Source organism: Copadichromis virginalis, linkage group LG10 (assembly GCF_057382275.1).
Source record: "Copadichromis virginalis isolate Kocher_CV1m ecotype Utaka linkage group LG10, C_Virginalis_male_GT1.1, whole genome shotgun sequence".
Lineage (NCBI taxonomy): Eukaryota > Metazoa > Chordata > Actinopteri > Cichliformes > Cichlidae > Copadichromis > Copadichromis virginalis.
The window spans coordinates 15,731,523-15,749,965 of NC_140627.1; the positions used below are offsets into that span (position 1 = coordinate 15,731,523).

The 18,443-nt window shown below is 40.9% G+C and overlaps 1 protein-coding gene across 2 annotated transcripts in view; it reads left to right on the forward strand.

Annotated features, from left to right (window-relative positions):
* Positions 1 to 18,096, forward strand: part of nrg2a (neuregulin 2a) — a 78,415-nt gene extending 60,319 nt beyond the window's left edge. For both annotated transcript variants that reach the window (XM_085470163.1, XM_085470162.1), the window contains exons 5-11: positions 4,654 to 4,712; positions 8,170 to 8,193; positions 9,878 to 9,980; positions 10,235 to 10,358; positions 10,466 to 10,593; positions 11,392 to 11,613; positions 14,856 to 18,096. In XM_085470163.1, the coding sequence (XP_085326289.1) occupies positions 4,654 to 4,712; positions 8,170 to 8,193; positions 9,878 to 9,980; positions 10,235 to 10,358; positions 10,466 to 10,593; positions 11,392 to 11,613; positions 14,856 to 15,510 (1,315 nt within the window). In that variant the 3' untranslated portion in view covers positions 15,511 to 18,096. The remainder of the gene's footprint in view (positions 1 to 4,653; positions 4,713 to 8,169; positions 8,194 to 9,877; positions 9,981 to 10,234; positions 10,359 to 10,465; positions 10,594 to 11,391; positions 11,614 to 14,855) is intronic.
* The last annotated feature ends 347 nt before the right edge of the window (positions 18,097 to 18,443 follow it).

The window sequence follows — 18,443 nt, forward strand, 5'->3', positions numbered from 1 at the left end:
TTGTTGTTTGACAGATGTTTTGTCCCACAGTCCAAATTAGAGGCTCTTTTACGGCATCTTGACTTTGATAATCATCTTCAGCTATCTAACTACAAGTTTTTACCTTGCTTTTTGTTTTTGTGGTATAGCTCGATTCCCCTTCCTTCTTTCAGCAGCAGCAGCGACGCATCACAGGAATATGCTGCCAGTTTGTCTAACTACCCACCTGTTGTGTATTTTAACACTAATAATGGAGTGAGGCGATGGTGTGCTCATCCTTTTAAGTCATGTTTAGTGTACAGGAGGGCCGCACATTAAAAGGCTTTTCAAAATGTCATGAGTCACTGGTTTAGTCGCGAGCAAATATTTATGCCTGTTAGAGGCCCCCAATGAGGTAAATAGAATCATTGCTTACATTTGGCAAAGGGGATCAAGACCTGTGTGTAAAGTGCGTTGGAGGAACCATGCATCTTAGCTTTTCAGGAGGAAAACAGGTTGACATTATCACGGAAACAACCTTTTTTTTCTTTGACATTTACATGTGAGTTTGTGTTAGCCTCGAAATCAACATTATTTGGGACCATGTGCACGAGAGGTTAAGCTAAACAAGTGGTTTTCTTTGTAGAGGACTAACAGTTTTTGTTGTTTTTTAAAAATTTATTTTAAGAGATGAAACAACCACTTTCTTGATTAGTCATTTAGTAATCAGAAAAACGCCCTGCAACTACTTGCATTAACTATTACTCATTTTTAGTCATAAAAGCCAGATGTTCACTGGTTTTAGATTTGGGAATGACTATTGGCTGGTTATCTGCTGCTATTTTAAAATAAAATCATTGATTTTGGGCTGTAGATCAAACAAAACAAGCAATTTCAAAACCGTTCCTTTGGAAACTGTGACTGTTATTTAGAGTTTCTTACATTTATTGGACCCAAATACAGTTGTATTCAGAATTTTATTTACACTCAATATGGGCATGAACGTCATGGTAATTTTGGCTTTTAATGATTTAGTTGAACAACATACATCTTTCATGACTTTAAAAACAAATATTTGGTGCACAAGTTTAAATTTATGTAAGATTTTCACTACCTTTCCTACGTACATTTGGTTAAATGTACATTAGAAAGTTACACCTCAATCAGACACTTTTGGTAGCAGTTAACAACCTGGATTAATTCTGTCTGGATATTTGACCACTCTTCTTGGCAGAATTGGTAGAGTTTGTTTAAAGTGGTTGGTTTCCTGGCACAGGCCCAACTTTTAACTTCACTTTTTGATGTGTCTGTGGGATCATTTTCTTGTTGGAACATGCAACTGTCTACACGTTTCAACTGTCTAGCTGTTGATCTAAGGTGAAGGTAGCAGGTAGTCCTACTTCTATATTATTCCATTCACTTTGTGTAATCTACCACTGCCACTGGTGAGTGCATGTAAACCTTTGAGCACAGCTGTATGTATTAGTTAATCAAAAGGAAAAAAAATAGGTTACCTTAGTTGTAAAAATCAGTTAAACCTTATTGTGTAGTTACAAAACAAATGACATCTGCTTGCATTGTTGTCAGATATTCTGATGTATTTTCTCTTCAACCATATGCTAACATAATCCTTTTGGCTGATTTGATATAGAGCTGAAACACTAGCAAGGCTTTCTGTGCCCAGTTGGCCGCAGGAAGAATGCTCGACGAGCAAGCAGGACATGGCTGCAACAGCCGTTCAATACGCTGTGTACAAATTGGAGGCAGCAATAACTCAATTGCTGCAGCTAATTCACTCACGGCTGGGGCATGGGTCCAGAAAAGTTGGATAATGCAGTGGTGAAGGCCTGCAGGGATTTGTTGCCCCACAGCCATCTCATTCAATATAGGCCAGGCTTCAGTGGGTATTACTCTCTGGCTAAACAAGTCCTGCAGACAGCTAGTCCTACTTTTATTCCCAGCTCCTTCACTTTCAGATAGAAACTTTTAGGTTGAGGTAAGGTGATGTGATAAGGTGAAATGATGTGAAGAGTGTTGAAAGTTGAAACCTGCTGTTATTTTCATGCAAAGCATGCATAATGTGCAGAAAAAAGAACTGTATTTGTTAGTTGTGTACATTCAGTCAGGACCACTGCAGCCAAAAAGGGAAAATAATTATTTCCATCTGCAGGACTCTGGCGTGCAGAATTATTAGTATGGCTCTAATCTGGGACTTTTCTACACTTTTAGTTGCTTACAAGGAAGGTGAAAGCAACTTAAATAGGTACCTCATATGAAATTTGATGATTGAACATGCAAGAATATCAGCTTAAGCATAAGGTGAAAAAAGCTGGCAGTGAGATCTTCTGATGTGCTTGGATTGCAAGCCAATCTTGACATTGTGGCTTCCCTCAACTAATTATGTGCTTGTTATATTTTTGAATCAGCTGAAACGGCTCGAATAAAGGTGCTCAAAATTTGACTGAGATGGTTTTAAATCGGGCGTATACTCCACAGGTCTCACAGATCTCCTGGGTAATGCTCGTTACAGATACCTGATTTTTTTTTTCTGTCTTTCAGTTTGCTTCCTACTGTCTGACCAGCGGTCCAAATCCAACAAAATTACGTTTATAATGATTCAAAACAAGGAAAAGCAGCAAACCATCAGAGACACAGTGATTAGAAGTTTTACTATTATGTAATAAATTGACTGTTTCAGTTCTATACATGATGATACAAGTACAATGAAAGTTGTTGAACAGAAGTGTCTTCCTAAGAGAACGATAGTTATCACTTCTTTATGGAACTTATTAGAAGGGTAATGAGTTGAGAAAGTTCAGTGTATCTACAGTTTGTAGAACATTTTCATAAACATTGCAAAGTGTTTGTTTTCCTCCTGAAAGTTACATGTTTATTTTCTGCACCTCTGTGGTCATTTGCACCCCGTGACAGTTTATTTCCTTCATCTTTCAGCCAAGTTTCCTCGACCTAGGTGGCGCAATTCCCCCCCCCCCCCCCCCCCCCCCCCCCCCCCGCCCAGTTAAACACCATCACTCAGGATGAGTAACTCATTGCCGAATATTTATGGTGCTCCCAGGAGGCACTGTGTGGACCCAGTAAATCACATTTGTTGGATCAGTGGTCTAGTTGTGGCTCTGGGTAGATTGTTGGTGGCCCTGAAAAGACCAACTTCTCATCCAAATTGAGATTATAATGAGGAAATGTGGTTTAACCCAACGCTCCTGATGGTGATGATAGTCTGTCCTCAGTAACAAAAACCTAACGCAGCCACACATTTGAAACTTTGGTCTTGACGCTGACTTCAAAGAACAGCTGAACACATCCTCGCGTGTTTACCAAGAAACATTTACATATTCATTTTTTTTTCCTTTCCAAGCTGGAAATTAAAATTTGGGATTTTATTTCCTTATTTCCTGATCTGACTGCTTTAACACTCTGTGCTCTGGTATCAGTTATAAAACAGTCACGTTTGCAGGTTATGGATACATCCACAAGGATTCCAACAGGCTCCAAGAGAAAGAGAAACATTTCCCAACTTTCAGCTCTGTTTCACTGCTTTCCAAGGAATGATTTATTGATTACCTATAAAACATTGCCTGGTTTATCCCAAGCTACATTCTTATTCTCCATACACTCATGAAAATTGCTCTTCTCTCATCCCATAGACAGAGTTCAGAAAGCCATGGGACTGTCAGTATCCTGAATCACATTTATCTCTTTTTATAAAAGCCCATATTATTATTATTATATGTCATTATATATGTTTTTTTTTGGTTCTTTCTCTTTTCTTCTTCTTTTTTAATTCCTCTGCCAAGATGAGAGCCCAGGCTGAAGTATATTTTTACCCTTTTTTGTTTGTCAGTGTGTCTGTAAGGGGGGGGAGCTGCTAGCTTATCAGAGAGATGCAGCATCTGCTAAGCATTACATTTTTGTGCAGATTGAGATCAATTTAAAACTGCGAAATTGGGCACGTTCATCAGCAGAGGATGCCCTCCTTGCTTTGTTTGCACTTTACTGTGAGTTTGGTAGCAGTTTTTTTGTTGTTGCTGTTACTTGTTTTGTTGTGTGTTTAAACATGCTGTGACATTTTGCAGAAATGTGTGTGAAGGGATTCAAGCCCCTGAAGTCAACGTCACTCTCTGTGTGTTTTTTTCCCTTTTCCATAACACTTGTCTGCTCCTTCCCAGATGTCCGGATGGATACTTCGGCCCTCGATGCTTACAGACTGAGCCACTGCGGGTGTACATGCCCAATCCTTTCAAAAGTATGTTCAAATGATATGAGCAGCTGACAACAGAGACACAGTTGTCACTGGATTACCTCTGTGGACTCTTGCTGCCCTCCTCATCCCCCCCACTCCCCCCCCCCCCCCCCACCAGATCTCTTCCTCTTTCTCCTCCTCTTCCTCCTTCTCAGGTCAACACGCATTGAGCTGTGCACTACACCATGCACACGATGGTGTCATCCAAAGGGAACACTCTGCTTCTGCTGTCTGTAGATGTTCTGTTGTTCTAATTCTGTGTCTCTCTTCCTCTCTCCCCCCTCTTCTCCCCCCCTTCCCTTCTTTCTCACTTTTTCTTACTCACACTGTCCTTTTCACTCCACTCTCTCCCCCTCTATTTTCTTCCTTTCTCTCACTCTTTCACCACCCTCTTCCTCCTTCTCTCTTTCTTCGGCTTTGTTTCTTTCCATCAGGTGTCCAAATGACTTTACTGGTGATCGCTGTCAAACCTACGTTATGGCCAGTTTCTACCGTATGTCAATTTCCTCTTCTGTCACTGTCAGTCTGTCCTCGTGTCACGCGTGCATGCTGGGTGTAGAGACCGCATTAATTTCCTGTTATTACCTAATAGTTTTGTCTGTGTCTGCTCTGGTGACTCATTCACAAGCTGGCATAGATTAGTGGAGTCTGTTACTGTGTTTGGTCTGCATGTAATATTGTGTGCCCTTTGACTCAGTGCAGTGCGTTGCATGCGCATTCGCAGAATAAGAGTTCGTAGCGAGGCCGACAGCAGCGAGTCAGGGTGTGAGTTTGCTTTGTGCAAGTTGATTTGCACATCGCAAGTTGCATGTAACGACACAGTCTAATGGCAAAATAATTACAAAAGGACTTTGTTTAGCCCACTTACTAATGATGCCTGTTCTCGCAATCAGCTTGAAACATGCAAGCACGTTTGACCCTAAGTAGAGCTTGTATGGAAAGCCAGGCCCAAACAATTAGTCGCAACTAACAAGCATGACAAATGACTGGCTCTATCAGGTGGAGCACTAACTGATAACAGCAAGCTTGTAAAGAGCCCTTATTTGAGAGGCTGCAACCAGCTGAAGCTGAAATGATGGTGCATTTCTTTCTACTAGGATTTATTAACTATTGATAAACAGGTGTGAAAGCGTAACCGTTATCATCAATATAAAGATCAAATATGAAAATGAAAAAACAAAATCACACTGATTTGATTTGATGTCGGAGATAATCATGGATTCCAAAAGAAAAGGCCCACTTACCGCAAAACTTTACAGCACCTGCCTCGCATTAGTTCAAAATTAGCCAAGATGGTAAATGTGAAGCACTATTTGTTTAACTTTGAGACCAGTGGATAACTTGCGGAGGACCTAAATCACAGCCAGCCTGTAGAAAACACTAAGCTTTGTTAGGTCCACACAAGAACATTTAGCCAATTACATCTGCTATAACACGCTGATCCAGAAGAAACAAAATGGTGTTCGCACGACAGATAGTCCAAACACTGTACTGGAGTGCCATGTCAAGCAGCTTTAGTAGCCTGGGGTTAGAGAACTAAACCCTGCACCATCCCACACGGCAACATCTGCAAACACATCTATCAACTGCGTTGTTATACTAAGATTAGAGGACGTTTTGTGGACGACTATGGCCTGATTGATATTGCCCTTAAGGGTTTTAGCTTTAAAAACCAACCACATGGTGGGGATTCTTGTGGAGCGTTTAAATGTCAGTATTACTTGATTGGTGATTACTTGTACAGTGAGAGACGTGACATTAATGAAACGTAACGACTGAAATTTCAAAAAGTCTGGACTTGATTCTTTAGGGAAAGCACTGCATGCACAGGGTTCAAGTATAAAAATGATATATAATTAAATCCAAATCCTGTCATTTATGCTGGATAATGGCAGCATCATGCCTTTGCAAGCCCATATGGTTGCGATTTAATGTAACATTGCATTCAGAAAATAACAAACTGCATCTGCGTTTGGAGTTTCCTAATGCTCATCCCTGTAGTCTGACTTTTCAAGCTTACACATTCTGTTTGTTGTATATTGGCACAGAGTACAATACCCCCAAAAAACCCCTTCTTAAGTACAAGTAATTTCATCTCACATTAAGTTGTAATGCACTGTGCTGAAATTGCTTGTTTTTCTGGCAGAGCAGACAGTGTTGTGTGGGAGCTTTTTTTTCCTCCCCCGTACACTCACACACTTTTTCTACATTCTGTTTAACTTCAGCGCAGCTGTGCATCAAGGACAGCGTTTATTTCCTGTTCTCATCCAGCTACACAAGTACAGACCAGCCTTGTATTATTTGCTTTGCATGGTTATACAACCAAGTAATCAAAAAACAGACAGAAGATGATAAAAACAAATAGTAAAACAATGAGAGAGAAAAAAAAGCGTGCACCCTCTTTCCGTTACAACACTATCATGGGAACAGCTTGGCTTTTAGTCTTTACAATCAAGTAGAACTGCTAAAATTTTAGTTTAAAAGGCAGACCCTTGTGCTCACGCACATCCGTTTCATAGTTAAAAACCTGCGTCCCGAAAGGGGCACCTCCCATCCCCAGGAGATAAAAAAGAGAAGGAGGATGGCTTTTTTTCTCCTCAGCCATAAGTGCTTGGATTAAATAAGAGCATGTTGTCATAAGAACAGCTGGGAATTGCTTTAGCCCAAGTAAAGCAAGTGAGGAGCCAGAAATATGGACTTGCTAGCTGGTACGACATCCCTGTGGCCTCTATCTGCCATACAATATAAAGTCAAGCCATAATTCTTCTTATTCTTCATGATTATTCCAACACAGTGCACATACACTCCTTTTAACTTGCCTGTTCATGTGATGGGTGTGTCCTGGAATTGACAGTGTTGCATTTTTAGAAAGCAGAAAACTGAAAGCACAGGTAATCTCGGTAGATGACGCATATTTTCCCAAACAGTTGCTATGCACCTAATATACCATTCCCTTTTAGGATTTTGTTTGGTTATGCAATGATATGGCGCTCCATAAAACATAAACCTCAAGACTTACTTGTAAAACATAAAACTGTGGCGCAAGATAAATACAGTCCCTCAGAAGTGGCTGCATGCTTGGGCAAAATTCTGCATCATTGCATTTGGAAAGAAAATAAGCGGGGTTAATTCAGCCCCCTCACGTGCCGCCGGAGACGGTAGTGACTCCAGGCAATCTTTGGTTGTTAAGATTACGAGTACGTCCTGTTTGTTTTTAGAGAGCCGCAACTATTGGTAACAGATCCGCCACGAAAGCAGAACAGGCTTAAATAACCCTACACCTACCACAGTGGGTGCATCTATAGGATGTGCTCACCACTAGCACCTGGTTGCTGTCAGGGATCAGCCTTTTATAGGAGTAATAAACACTAAGCGACTCACACAGGGCCACGTCATCTCTCCTTTGATCATATCTGGAAACGTTCCCTTTACTTGGCACTGCATTATTACTGAATTGGACCAACACAGCAACTGGTAACATGTATCAAAAAAAGAGCGAAAACTTATTACTTATTGTAAACTTACTGTTAGTCAGCTTTTTCAGCTAACTCAAAGAAAATTACAAAAAAAGGAAATGATCTTGTTGAGGCCCCGTATGCTGAGATATAGAGTGGATATAATTTTCAAGCAAGAGCAGAATATTGTAGTTTTATTAAGAGTATTAAAAAGTAGTAAAAAGAAATCAAAAATCCCTTTATTAGAATTAGTAGTAGTGATATGTGGTAGTGATACTGATACGTAGTGTGGTTTGAAGTGTGTGTTGCATGCTTGTGTCTCGTCTTAGATAGTACTGACCGTGTCGTGCTGACAATGACCAACAAGTGTTGTGTAATGCCAATTTGTACTTGCTCCACTTCTATATTAGAAGGTGCCGCTCTTAATCTGGTCTTTTGTTTCTTGTGTCTCTCCCCCCCCTCTCCCACCCACCTTCCAACTCTCTGCAATGGCAGAGCATCTTGGGATTGAATTTATGGGTATGGAACAATCCATTTTGATTCTCAGTGCTAGCATAGCTACTAAGATGTCGTTCATTTTGACATTGCTCGTGTTCCGTCTGTGGTGTGACCATATCGTCCCCCGATTAACAAGTCGATCTCTCAAACAATCATGCCATGACTTATTACGGCGACGAACCCTCAGTCAATGCAACTGATCCTTCATCAAACATCATTAACATGGATGTAATCGCCTCCACCTCTCATTCGCGTGCAATGGAAAAATACCATTAACTCAGTTTCCATCTCACTTACAAGAGCATATTTTCCCCTTGGACTTTAGTTCCTCATTCCATCTGTAACAAGCATGATCTGTCATGTTTGGAGCTATACCCAAGGATTTGCTCAATATTAGGATCTATCTTTCCGACCTTCTTGGTCTCATTTCTAGCGTCTCTTTTTTTTTTTTCTTTGATATGCCACCTCAGTCTTTCTTTTTATGTGTGATCCTGACCATGCCTCTTACATCATTTCGTCATTAGTGTAGCTGAAATGTAATGTCGGAGTATAAAACATGACACGTTTCTGGTTTGGATCATCCTTCAGGGATGCTGTAAAATGCTGTGATGTGAGCATGCCATGCTATATTTAGAACCTACACTTTCTCCTCTATCAGACACTCTTTCTGCCCTCTTTCATCGTCAGCCTTTGTTTCCTGCTACCTTTTCCAGAAAAGTCCTCTTGTGGTTGGGAGTATAAAATTAATAGTAGATCTCGCTGCTTCAACTACACAAGTGCACTCTAGTAGTAGACCATAAGTGTCATTAAACTAACACAAGTATCGTTTCCTCTGTTTCAAATTCAATATCAGTGGCTAAAAGCAATATTGTTGAAATATCACTGAGTTTGCAGCTAAAAATAAACTGACTTCAGTGATTTATTTATGGCGTCAGAAGGTTGACACAAATTGGTATGCTGATGTAAAATGGCTACTGGTGAATGAAAGGAGGAAACCTGAGATGGTTGCACAGATTCAATTCATTCTTATTACATTATTAATTGGGGACTACACTGCCTCCATTATTTCCCCCCAGGGGAAACAAAGAATCTACGTCAACCTTTTACAAGCTCTTCTCTGGAAAAGCAAAAGCATCAATCAAATTTCATCTTCATTTCATTTCTAATTTCTCTTGTTTGACAAATTTTTTTGCAAAATTGTTGTGATCTCATCGTTGTGTTTCACTGAATGCCTGAGCAGATGATCGCTTCTGTAAGTGAGTGAGTGAGATAGTAGACCACCAAAGACACCAAGACTAAGACTTGTTATTGAATATTTTTCATTTTATCATGCATGGTGCAATTTAAAATAGCTGGTTTTTAGAGTTGTTTGATCGAACAGTCTAACTCTCCAACAGTCCAATGCCCTTCCCCCACCTACGCCGCCTTACTGCAGCGCAGGGAGCAGCAGCAGCATCTGCTGCATTTGTGATTATGCAAAAGAAGAGGTTTAAGTGTGAAGGGAAAGGGGGGATGATGCTTCATTCTGCTCAGGATTTAGTAAAAAATAAAAAAATAGATGTGTAGATGTGACACCATAACCACCTTAAAGAAAAGAAGCTAATTTTTTTCCTCTGTCATTTCTGTGTGCGTGTGTGTGCGTGCGTGTGTGTGTGTGCGTGTGCGTGCGTGTGTGTGTGTGTGTGTGTGTGTGTGATGTTGACAGAGGCAGAGGAACTCTACCAGAAAAGAGTCCTGACAATCACGGGTATTTGTGTGGCTCTCTTGGTCGTGGGCATCGTGTGTGTGGTTGCCTACTGTAAAACCAAGTAAGTCCAGATGATGAATGATTTCTGAAGATGTACTCCTGCTCTTTAATTTAATAAATATACAAAACCGTAAATATTCGTGTATTTCCCAGTCCTTGTGACATTCAGCAGGTGGAAATGATAGATTATGTCTTAAAATACACCCTTACTTTATTAGGCATGTTTAAATAGTTACTGTAGGTGTTACAGTAAATCAAAAAGACTTAATAAAAGGTGATTAAATAATAAGGGAATGACCAAGATGTTCTCAACAGGAAACAAAGAAACAGGATGCACAATCATCTGCGACAAAACATGTGTCCAGAACATCCCAATCGTAACTTAGCTAATGGACCCAATCACCCAGGACCCGGCCCGGAGGATATCCCTATGGTAGATGTATGTTTCCGAGGATTCCTTACATTATTGCAGTACACACAGACTAATTTACACCACATGGATTTTGTTCTTTACAATCGTTTTTGTTTTTCACTCTCCACCTGCAGTACATATCAAAGAATGTCCCTGCGACTGAACGTGTTATACGGCCTGCTACAGAGGGCTCATTTCCTGCCAGTCATGCCTCTTCCAGATCTCACAACTCTTCCACACGAGCTCATTCATCAACTCACAGGTGAGCATCCAGCACGTGCGTCATCATAACTGCCTCTTGCAAATAGGGAATCAATCACAAAGTGATAGAAGAGTTTGATTCATCGAGACAAGTTCCTATATTTAAAGGGCACACTCGGTTTTAGTTGATCATTACAATCCGATGTAAGTAAATTGTTAACAGTGCAGAGTATCTGAATAGAATCGTTAAAAAACACACACCAGGAGTCTCGCTGCTGCAGAGTGAGCCAATTGCTGGTGAGGTAAGACAGTCTGTCTGATTTCTGCTGAAAAAGGCAAGCTTTGTTATCTGTAACAGACACGATTTTAAATTTGTAAGTGATCTAAGATGGGAAAAAGTAGTGCTGGCAGAGGAGTCACAGCTGAAAGTATTACCAGGATTTCTCACATGGGAATTTGCAAAGACACAGAGGCCAACGAGTGCTGAATGCATTAGTCTGCACTACTGAAGATTTGGTTTTCTTCTGTTGTTTCTATTGGAAAGCTCTTGTGGACTTCTCTTCAGAAGCAACTTAATCAAAGGGTTTATGACTGACCTGTCGCTGTGAGGGACTAAGTTTTCATATGCAGGTTAGAGAGGAACAGGATCAAAAGAGATAAGAGCTGAATATCTTGGTACTTTTGCTAACGGATCATGGAATTGCAGTTGAATTGTGGAAATGTTCTTCCTCCAGAGACAGCCGCAGATTTGTTATCAAGCACTCTTTCAAAAAAAAAGGACAAAAAAGTGAAACTTGGACATATTGTGGGGTGTGTGCATGTTAACACCTATTTTTTTTTGTCTTTTTTTTATTGTCAGACATGAGGAACGGACATGGAGCCTGGAACATTCTGACAGTATCCTCTCTGACTCGCCGGGAATGATGTCATCATCCGTGGGGACCAGTAAATGCAGCAGCCCTGCGTGCATGGAGGCTCGAGCACGGCGCGCTGCACACTGTGGTTACTCTGACCCCCATCGGCCGAGGCTGCAGTACGGGGACTCCTTCGACTCGCTGGGAGACTCTCCGCACAGCGACAGGTGGGGACCAGACCTGTGTGGCTGATATGGCACTGGGTTTGTCATGAATATTTTGAGAAGTTTCCTCTCTCTGCTGGTTCTCTCTCAGCCTCGAGAGGCCAGTCAGGGCACTCTGAGAGACTCAGTGGAAACTGACACACAGCAGGCATGATGATGAAATACGCTAAGGTAGGCAAGAGTGAGAAACAGTGCTCATTTCAATGGGAAGAGTATTCCCTGGCCAGTATGCAATTCTAATTGGCTAGTGTTCCCTTTTAATGTTATTTTATTTTATTTAAGGGATGGTGTGACATTTTGTTAAATACACTTGTCTGCCATTTTGCACAGTCAGATTTAAACTCACTTAAGTCAGAAATAGGTCAGGTTTAGTGAAAGCTAGCACAAAGAGGAGATTCAGAAACAGTCTGGCAGATACGAAGAAATACGACTTTCATCACCTCCACAGCTGTATCATTTTTATTTCCTGTACTTCATGTAAATATGTCTGTACCAGAGGCACAGAAATTAAAGTTCTCACATGACAAATCAGATCAGACCTAAACTTAGATCTAAATAGTGTGCATCTAGGTCTTTCTCTTTATGTGTGTTGCAATTCAATAGTAGTCAGCGTTACATTATTCTGTTGCCTGATTGTGGTACCTAAAATCCCCAAATGCCCTCCTCGGTCTCTGCTGATATTTTGAATTCCAGCACTGTTCACAGCTGACAATCCATCGCTCAGCAAGCCTAGATTAGCAGTGAGCAGAGAGGAAATTTGGGAATTTGGGGGCATGGTTGTTTCTACTGCTTCAACACAACTCCTACAAAGATTTTTAAAGACACTAAGGTTAAGGTTTCTCTCTTCTTCTTCTTCTTCTTCTTTTTAAAACAAATTATTTCTTAGTATGAAGACCTGCTATAAAAGGGTGCTTAACATCACACTCTCAAACATTTTTTTATTCAAATGAAAGTCATTAACGGTGTTGTAACATAATGGTGATTTGAGCCTATGGTCTGCTGTAAAGGTATTGCAATATTTATACAGTGTTACGCACAGGGTAGCTGCATTATTCCCAGGAAAAAAATACTGTACTAACTGAATGTGTTCTAGCCCTTACTGCTACATTACAGCTTCACATTACTGTAAAAACAGACTTTTACTATAGTGTAGATTGTATCAGTGAGCTTTAATGCTCCTAAACATTGTTGTTCAACAAAGCAGCTCTACAGTAAGCCATTAGGAGTTTTAGAGATCATTTCTTCAGCGGCGATTATTGTCTGTCTGTTTTACTAAAACAGCAACAGATTGTTTTGCTGCCGCAGATCATTTGTGACCTGTCAGTATGAATTGCATTTTCTGTGACCAACAGCAACTGTGAGTGCTGCCAAGCTGAAACTGAACTGATCAGGCAGATTTAGTCTTCAGGATCTACATCACTTCTAGTATCTTGCTTCATGCATGCTTGATAACACTTATCATCGCCTAATCCATTTCAGATGGAAAACAGTACTGTGTATTGATAGCTCAAACTGACAAGCTGATCCTAAAGGAACCATAAGATTCCAATGGAAAAGCAGCTGTTTATTTTTTTAAGACTACTTCTCAAAAGTCACTTTGTTGAATATACTTAACCCCTAAGTGAAATGCTTCATACAAAGTGGTACAGTCTAGAAGCATCCAGCAGAACAGTCTGCTCGGTGGGATTCATTATATTGAAAGGCACAATTAGATTTACCTTAGCATGGTTTTCTTACCTTTCCAAACTTAAAATGCATAACAGTCAGACCAAATTATAATCACATTTTAATTGATTAATATATTAACCAGTACTAACATTCTGTTCTGTACCTTTGGCTTTAGTACTGAGCCAAAATGGAAGTATGAAATGGATGTATCAAGGAGGCTGGAGCTCCTATACAGAATCCAAGCCAACTATCAGTACCTAAGAAAACCGAACCGAACAAGACATGTGCTGCCTTTTATCTGCTTGAGTTCTTAACTTAACTGACAATACCCGCATGCAGCATCTGTGCATGACCGCTAGGTTGTGATGCAGCGACAGATTACATGTCCTCAGAGTCATTCCAGGTTGCACGTACGTCTTTGATCATGGTGGCAGTTTCTGCCTCAGCTGAATGAGTGGTGTTGCGGGGATATCTGAGGCTTGTGTCTAATATAGCAGGTTTCCTAAAGGAAATAAAAGTAAATAAATAAAACGCTCTGTACACACAGGTCCAAAGTGAGTCACCGTCAGCCATCCATAAATTCTAACCTGTCTTTCAGGAATGTTTTGAATTGTTGTTGCTTTTTTATTTTTTTTATTTTAATATTACAAATGATGGGAAAACTCTGCATCTGTAGCGTATGCGCTTTCGATGTCTAAATATAGATTCTCAACATTAACTTCAGCAATCAGGCACGATGTTAGTACGCTCATTGAATGGCTAAACGTGGGTTTGTTTTGAAGAGTTTTGTAAAGTATAACTACAGATTTGACTCGTTGATCTTGTTGGGCAGGTTGATCCACGGTTATTAAAGAAGAGAGTTAAGTCCTCATCCTTCTTCCTCGTCAGGACTGAAACCTGGCTGCTCATAGTAGATCATCAGAAAACTGATGTAAATGTTTGCTATTCAAGCTCTGCTGGGGAAAAACATTGAATGTCTGTGTACTAAATCCTGAGCCATGTTGTTATGAAAGATTTCTGTACCAACATTAATAAACATAGTAATGATGGTTTTACTTTTGTCAGTCTTGAACATAAAGCAGTATTGTGCCTGTGTTGGGTTATGCAATCCAGAGCAGATCACAGAGGAGACTCCATGGTGCTGTTACAAGTGGAGATATTATTATATATTATATTTCTCATTAGAGATGTTTAAGCTCTGCACACAAAAGCAAAAGCAGTCTGAGCAGTAATCGAGTAGCAAATATAACAGTAATATAGTTATCTAGACTGCAGAGGATTGCTGGAAGTAAACTACACTTTGGGGCAACCTGTAGCCAACGCCCAGTGCTCCACCTACAGCAGGGAGCGGTGCTGCTCAGGTGAAACTCTAAGCTAAACGTCTCTATCGAAAAGCAATCACTTTGACTGAATATTTAAGTGTACGTGCAGCTTCAGGGTATAATGTTCATTAGTTTAAAGAATACCTTTAAAACATTCACGCTAGGTTACTGTATGTGCAGCTGTCTTTGTCAGCATAATTCTTTGTTCTTCTCCAATTAACTATGACCTCCTCCTCCTCTCTGTATTTACCACAGATACGTATCAGCCCTGACAACACCAGCCCGCCTATCCCCAGTGGATTTCCATTACTCATTGCCCCCGCAGGTGCCTACCTTCCAGATCACATCCCCCAATGCCAGCCACGCCATGTCGCTCCCTCCTGCTGTTCACAATCCGTACCCCCTGGAGGATGACCAGCCTCTGCTGCGCCGCTACCAGGTGCCCCTACACGATGCTCATTGCCAGGAGCCTTACCGGCAGCAGCGTCGAACCTATCTAAATGACAGCAGGGGAAGCCTTCCCTCCAGCCCCTACCGGCTGGCTGAGGATGAAGACTATGAGACCACCCAGGAGTATCTGTCCTCTCGGGAGCAACCAAAGAGAAGTGGGTCCAGTGGAACTGGAAGCCGGCGCTGGCGGAGATCCAGACTGAATGGCCACGTGGCCCCACGAGGATACGAGGCATCTCGGGACTATGGGTCTCGAAGCTGTCTAACAGATAGTGAGTCAGAGGAGGACGGCGAGAGCACGCCCTTCCTCAGTATGCAGAACATGAACGCCGAGCCTTCCACCATCTACAGGCCGGCGGACAGTCGGACTTCTAACTCGTCAGGGCGACACAGTGGGCATGGGAACACGCATACGAGACTCACACAGTCACGCTCCAAACCGGACAATACACCGCATTAAAGAGTGATAATGAACCGACAAAAATCAATATAGTATAGACCTGCATCTATAAGAAATATTTTTATTTTATATAACTGACAGATATTCTAAACAAATGAAATATTTATTTTCATTTTAGCAAAAGTTGTCTACTAGTTAACAGCAAAGACTTTTTTATAGGGAAAACTCTATTTATATGTACATTTTGATTTACAGCATAAAAAGATGTGCCAGTTTTTTCACAATGTTAAAAAATAGAGTAATATTGTGGTGCCTTTTGCTGTATGCCGATGCCAGAGGGCCAGTGGAGGTTTTTGTAGCCTTTCTTATATGGACGCCTCATTTTTTTATACACATTTATGTTTTTGTTTTTCCTCTCTGGTTTCCTATTTACTTTCTTTCCAAATTGCATTCTTCGAGAAGTCTAACCCCTTCCATATCACGCGATATAAACCACTTCAGCATAAAGTGTATGTTTACATATGATAATATGATTCGCCTGTAGGGTTTTCTTTTATGATTTGGGATTTATTAGAACGCCTCATAAATGCGATGTAGATTCTTTTCTTTTTTTCTTTTTTTTTTGCCCGCTAACTAATGTCTACCAAGAGAAAAAGAGTCACAGAGAGTGAGAAATTGTGTTGCGTGTGCATAAATGTCTGCGAGTGTGTGTGCGTGTTTGTGCACGCTCGTGCGCACCTGTGTGTGTTGCTTGCATGCGTTTGTGACTGTTAGATGAACTTCACTGTTTGTTGTGGTAACATCAAATGTGTGGGTCTACTGGTGTCTCAGGAGAGTGAGAGTAAAGAGTCTCGGAGGTTCACAGAAAAGTGGTTAATCAGAACAGTGACCCCAGTGTAGGTGAGCAGGCAAGGCTGCTGTAGGGTTGTATGTTATGCAGGTCATTGCTTGATGTGTTTACAGCTATTCTGCCCCTCCCCAGCCCGCCCCATTTACGTCCTTTTTTAAAAAAAAATTTTTTGAAAATGATTATTTCCCAACAGGTTTTCCTTGCTTCAGCCTGGTATGTGGCCAACAAACACTGAGCCGCTTGGCACAGGGTGACCCCTGCTGTCAGAGGCAGTGGCAAAACAAAAAGATTGCGTCTGTTTTCACTCGAATCCCACGCCTAATCATCCTTCTGTGTCCATTCTGTTTTCGTGGCTTACGTTTAAGGCCACCAGCGTCTCAGGATTTCCACATTCATCCCCCCGCCTCCACCTCAAGCCCTGCTCAACCTCTTTCTTAAGTTTAGGTCTACCTAAGATTCAAGTTCTCAGATGCTGAGGACCTACGTGTTAACACGCAGTTACTAGTACCCCGATCATTCCCATGCAGAGAAAAGTAAAGTCAGGTGGAAGCAGCTCAGTGGATCACAGTACAGAGCATACTAGACAATATTAACGAAATAGCTGTGAAACTTTGGAGGATCATATGATGCAAAAATATGCAAACTTTCTATTTTGCTGTTTGATTACATCATTTTCTAAGAGGTGACTGTAGTGTGTTGTGTGGAAAAAAAATGTGATGCCTATAGTGTAGAATGAAATAACATGATACAAATGCATATTTACCCGAGTTATTTTTTGAAAGCCATTATGCAGCCGTCTATCATGTTTTCAGCCTTTCTTGTTCACTTAACGTCACGTCCATTGAATGACTGTGTCTGTGAATTATTTTATCACTCGGCTTAGATCCCTCCACCTCACGTGCATACTTCCCAGTAATAGCCGATAGAATCCAAATAGTTTCTCCTCTGATAGTAATGTGTACTGCTTTGTCTTGTTGACTGATGGAGTCATTTAAAATTTAGCCTGTAAATGATGATTTTGAAAGTGAATAAATTCATTTTAAGCCCTTTGTCCTCCACTGAGGGAGAAGTAAATATTTGAAAGATATCTCAAAGTCACAGCCGTCAGTGTGGCTCGCACAGAAAGGACAGCTGATGTTTCGTCTCTGTCGGTATATTTCTGCTCCTCCTTATTAAAAAATAATGGAATGCTGCAATTAGGGGGGGAAATGCCTTTTAAACACTGATCTGCAATTCTGACTGGTATATGGTAAATGCACAGTGGCATGGCAATAGAGGATGGTCACACATCGGTCACAACATGCAGATGTTTTCATTGAGTTTCTCACCTCTGGGTCTAATTTTGTATGTCAGAAAAGTGCAAAAGCAGACTTCACCTCCAGTTTTAATGTGACAGCCCCTTCACCCTGCCAGTCCTCTCACCCATTTGAGATGCTACCGGGCACGTCCAATCAGCCTCTTCTGTTGAAATTTATGACCCCCCCGACCCCACCCTCGCTTGAAATGTTTGAACACCTCTCCTCTGCATGTCCTTGTGGTCAAGGTTAGATGGGTGCATGGTTTAAAAAAAAGAGATTTTAAAAAAAAATCACACAAAAAAAGCAGCAGACAATTCTTTTCCAGTCAGTGAAAGTGTATTTCATTTAACATTCAGCAATAAAAAAGAACCTTTCCCCATGTCATTCCTGAAATATGCTAGAAAAAAGAAAAAACTTGCGAGATTGTCATAGATTGTAAAATACAATGAAAAATGAATCCACCTGTTCATATGAGAAAATAAATCTTTATTCATATCATTTTACGTTGTAGTCATTTCTGTAGACCGCCTTGCTCTGTATTTTGATTCATCTCTCTCTCTCTCTCTCTTTCTTTTTTTTTTCTTGGCTTGGGGTTGGACTCGTCTGGCGTGCGCAAGGTGTCTCAGGAGAACACGCATAAAACCTGACAGTGAAATAAAATCTATTTAATACAGTGATCGAGGGTTTATATGTTGCAACCAAAAGGTTTTAGATAGCAGTTTCATACAGTTAGTGCCAGACACACACAACAATGCATTTGTTGCGTGAGAGCAAGAGCACTGGCGAACTTTAACTATTTCAAAGAGGAAAGTACAAGCCTTAAATTGAAAACATACATGTTGATA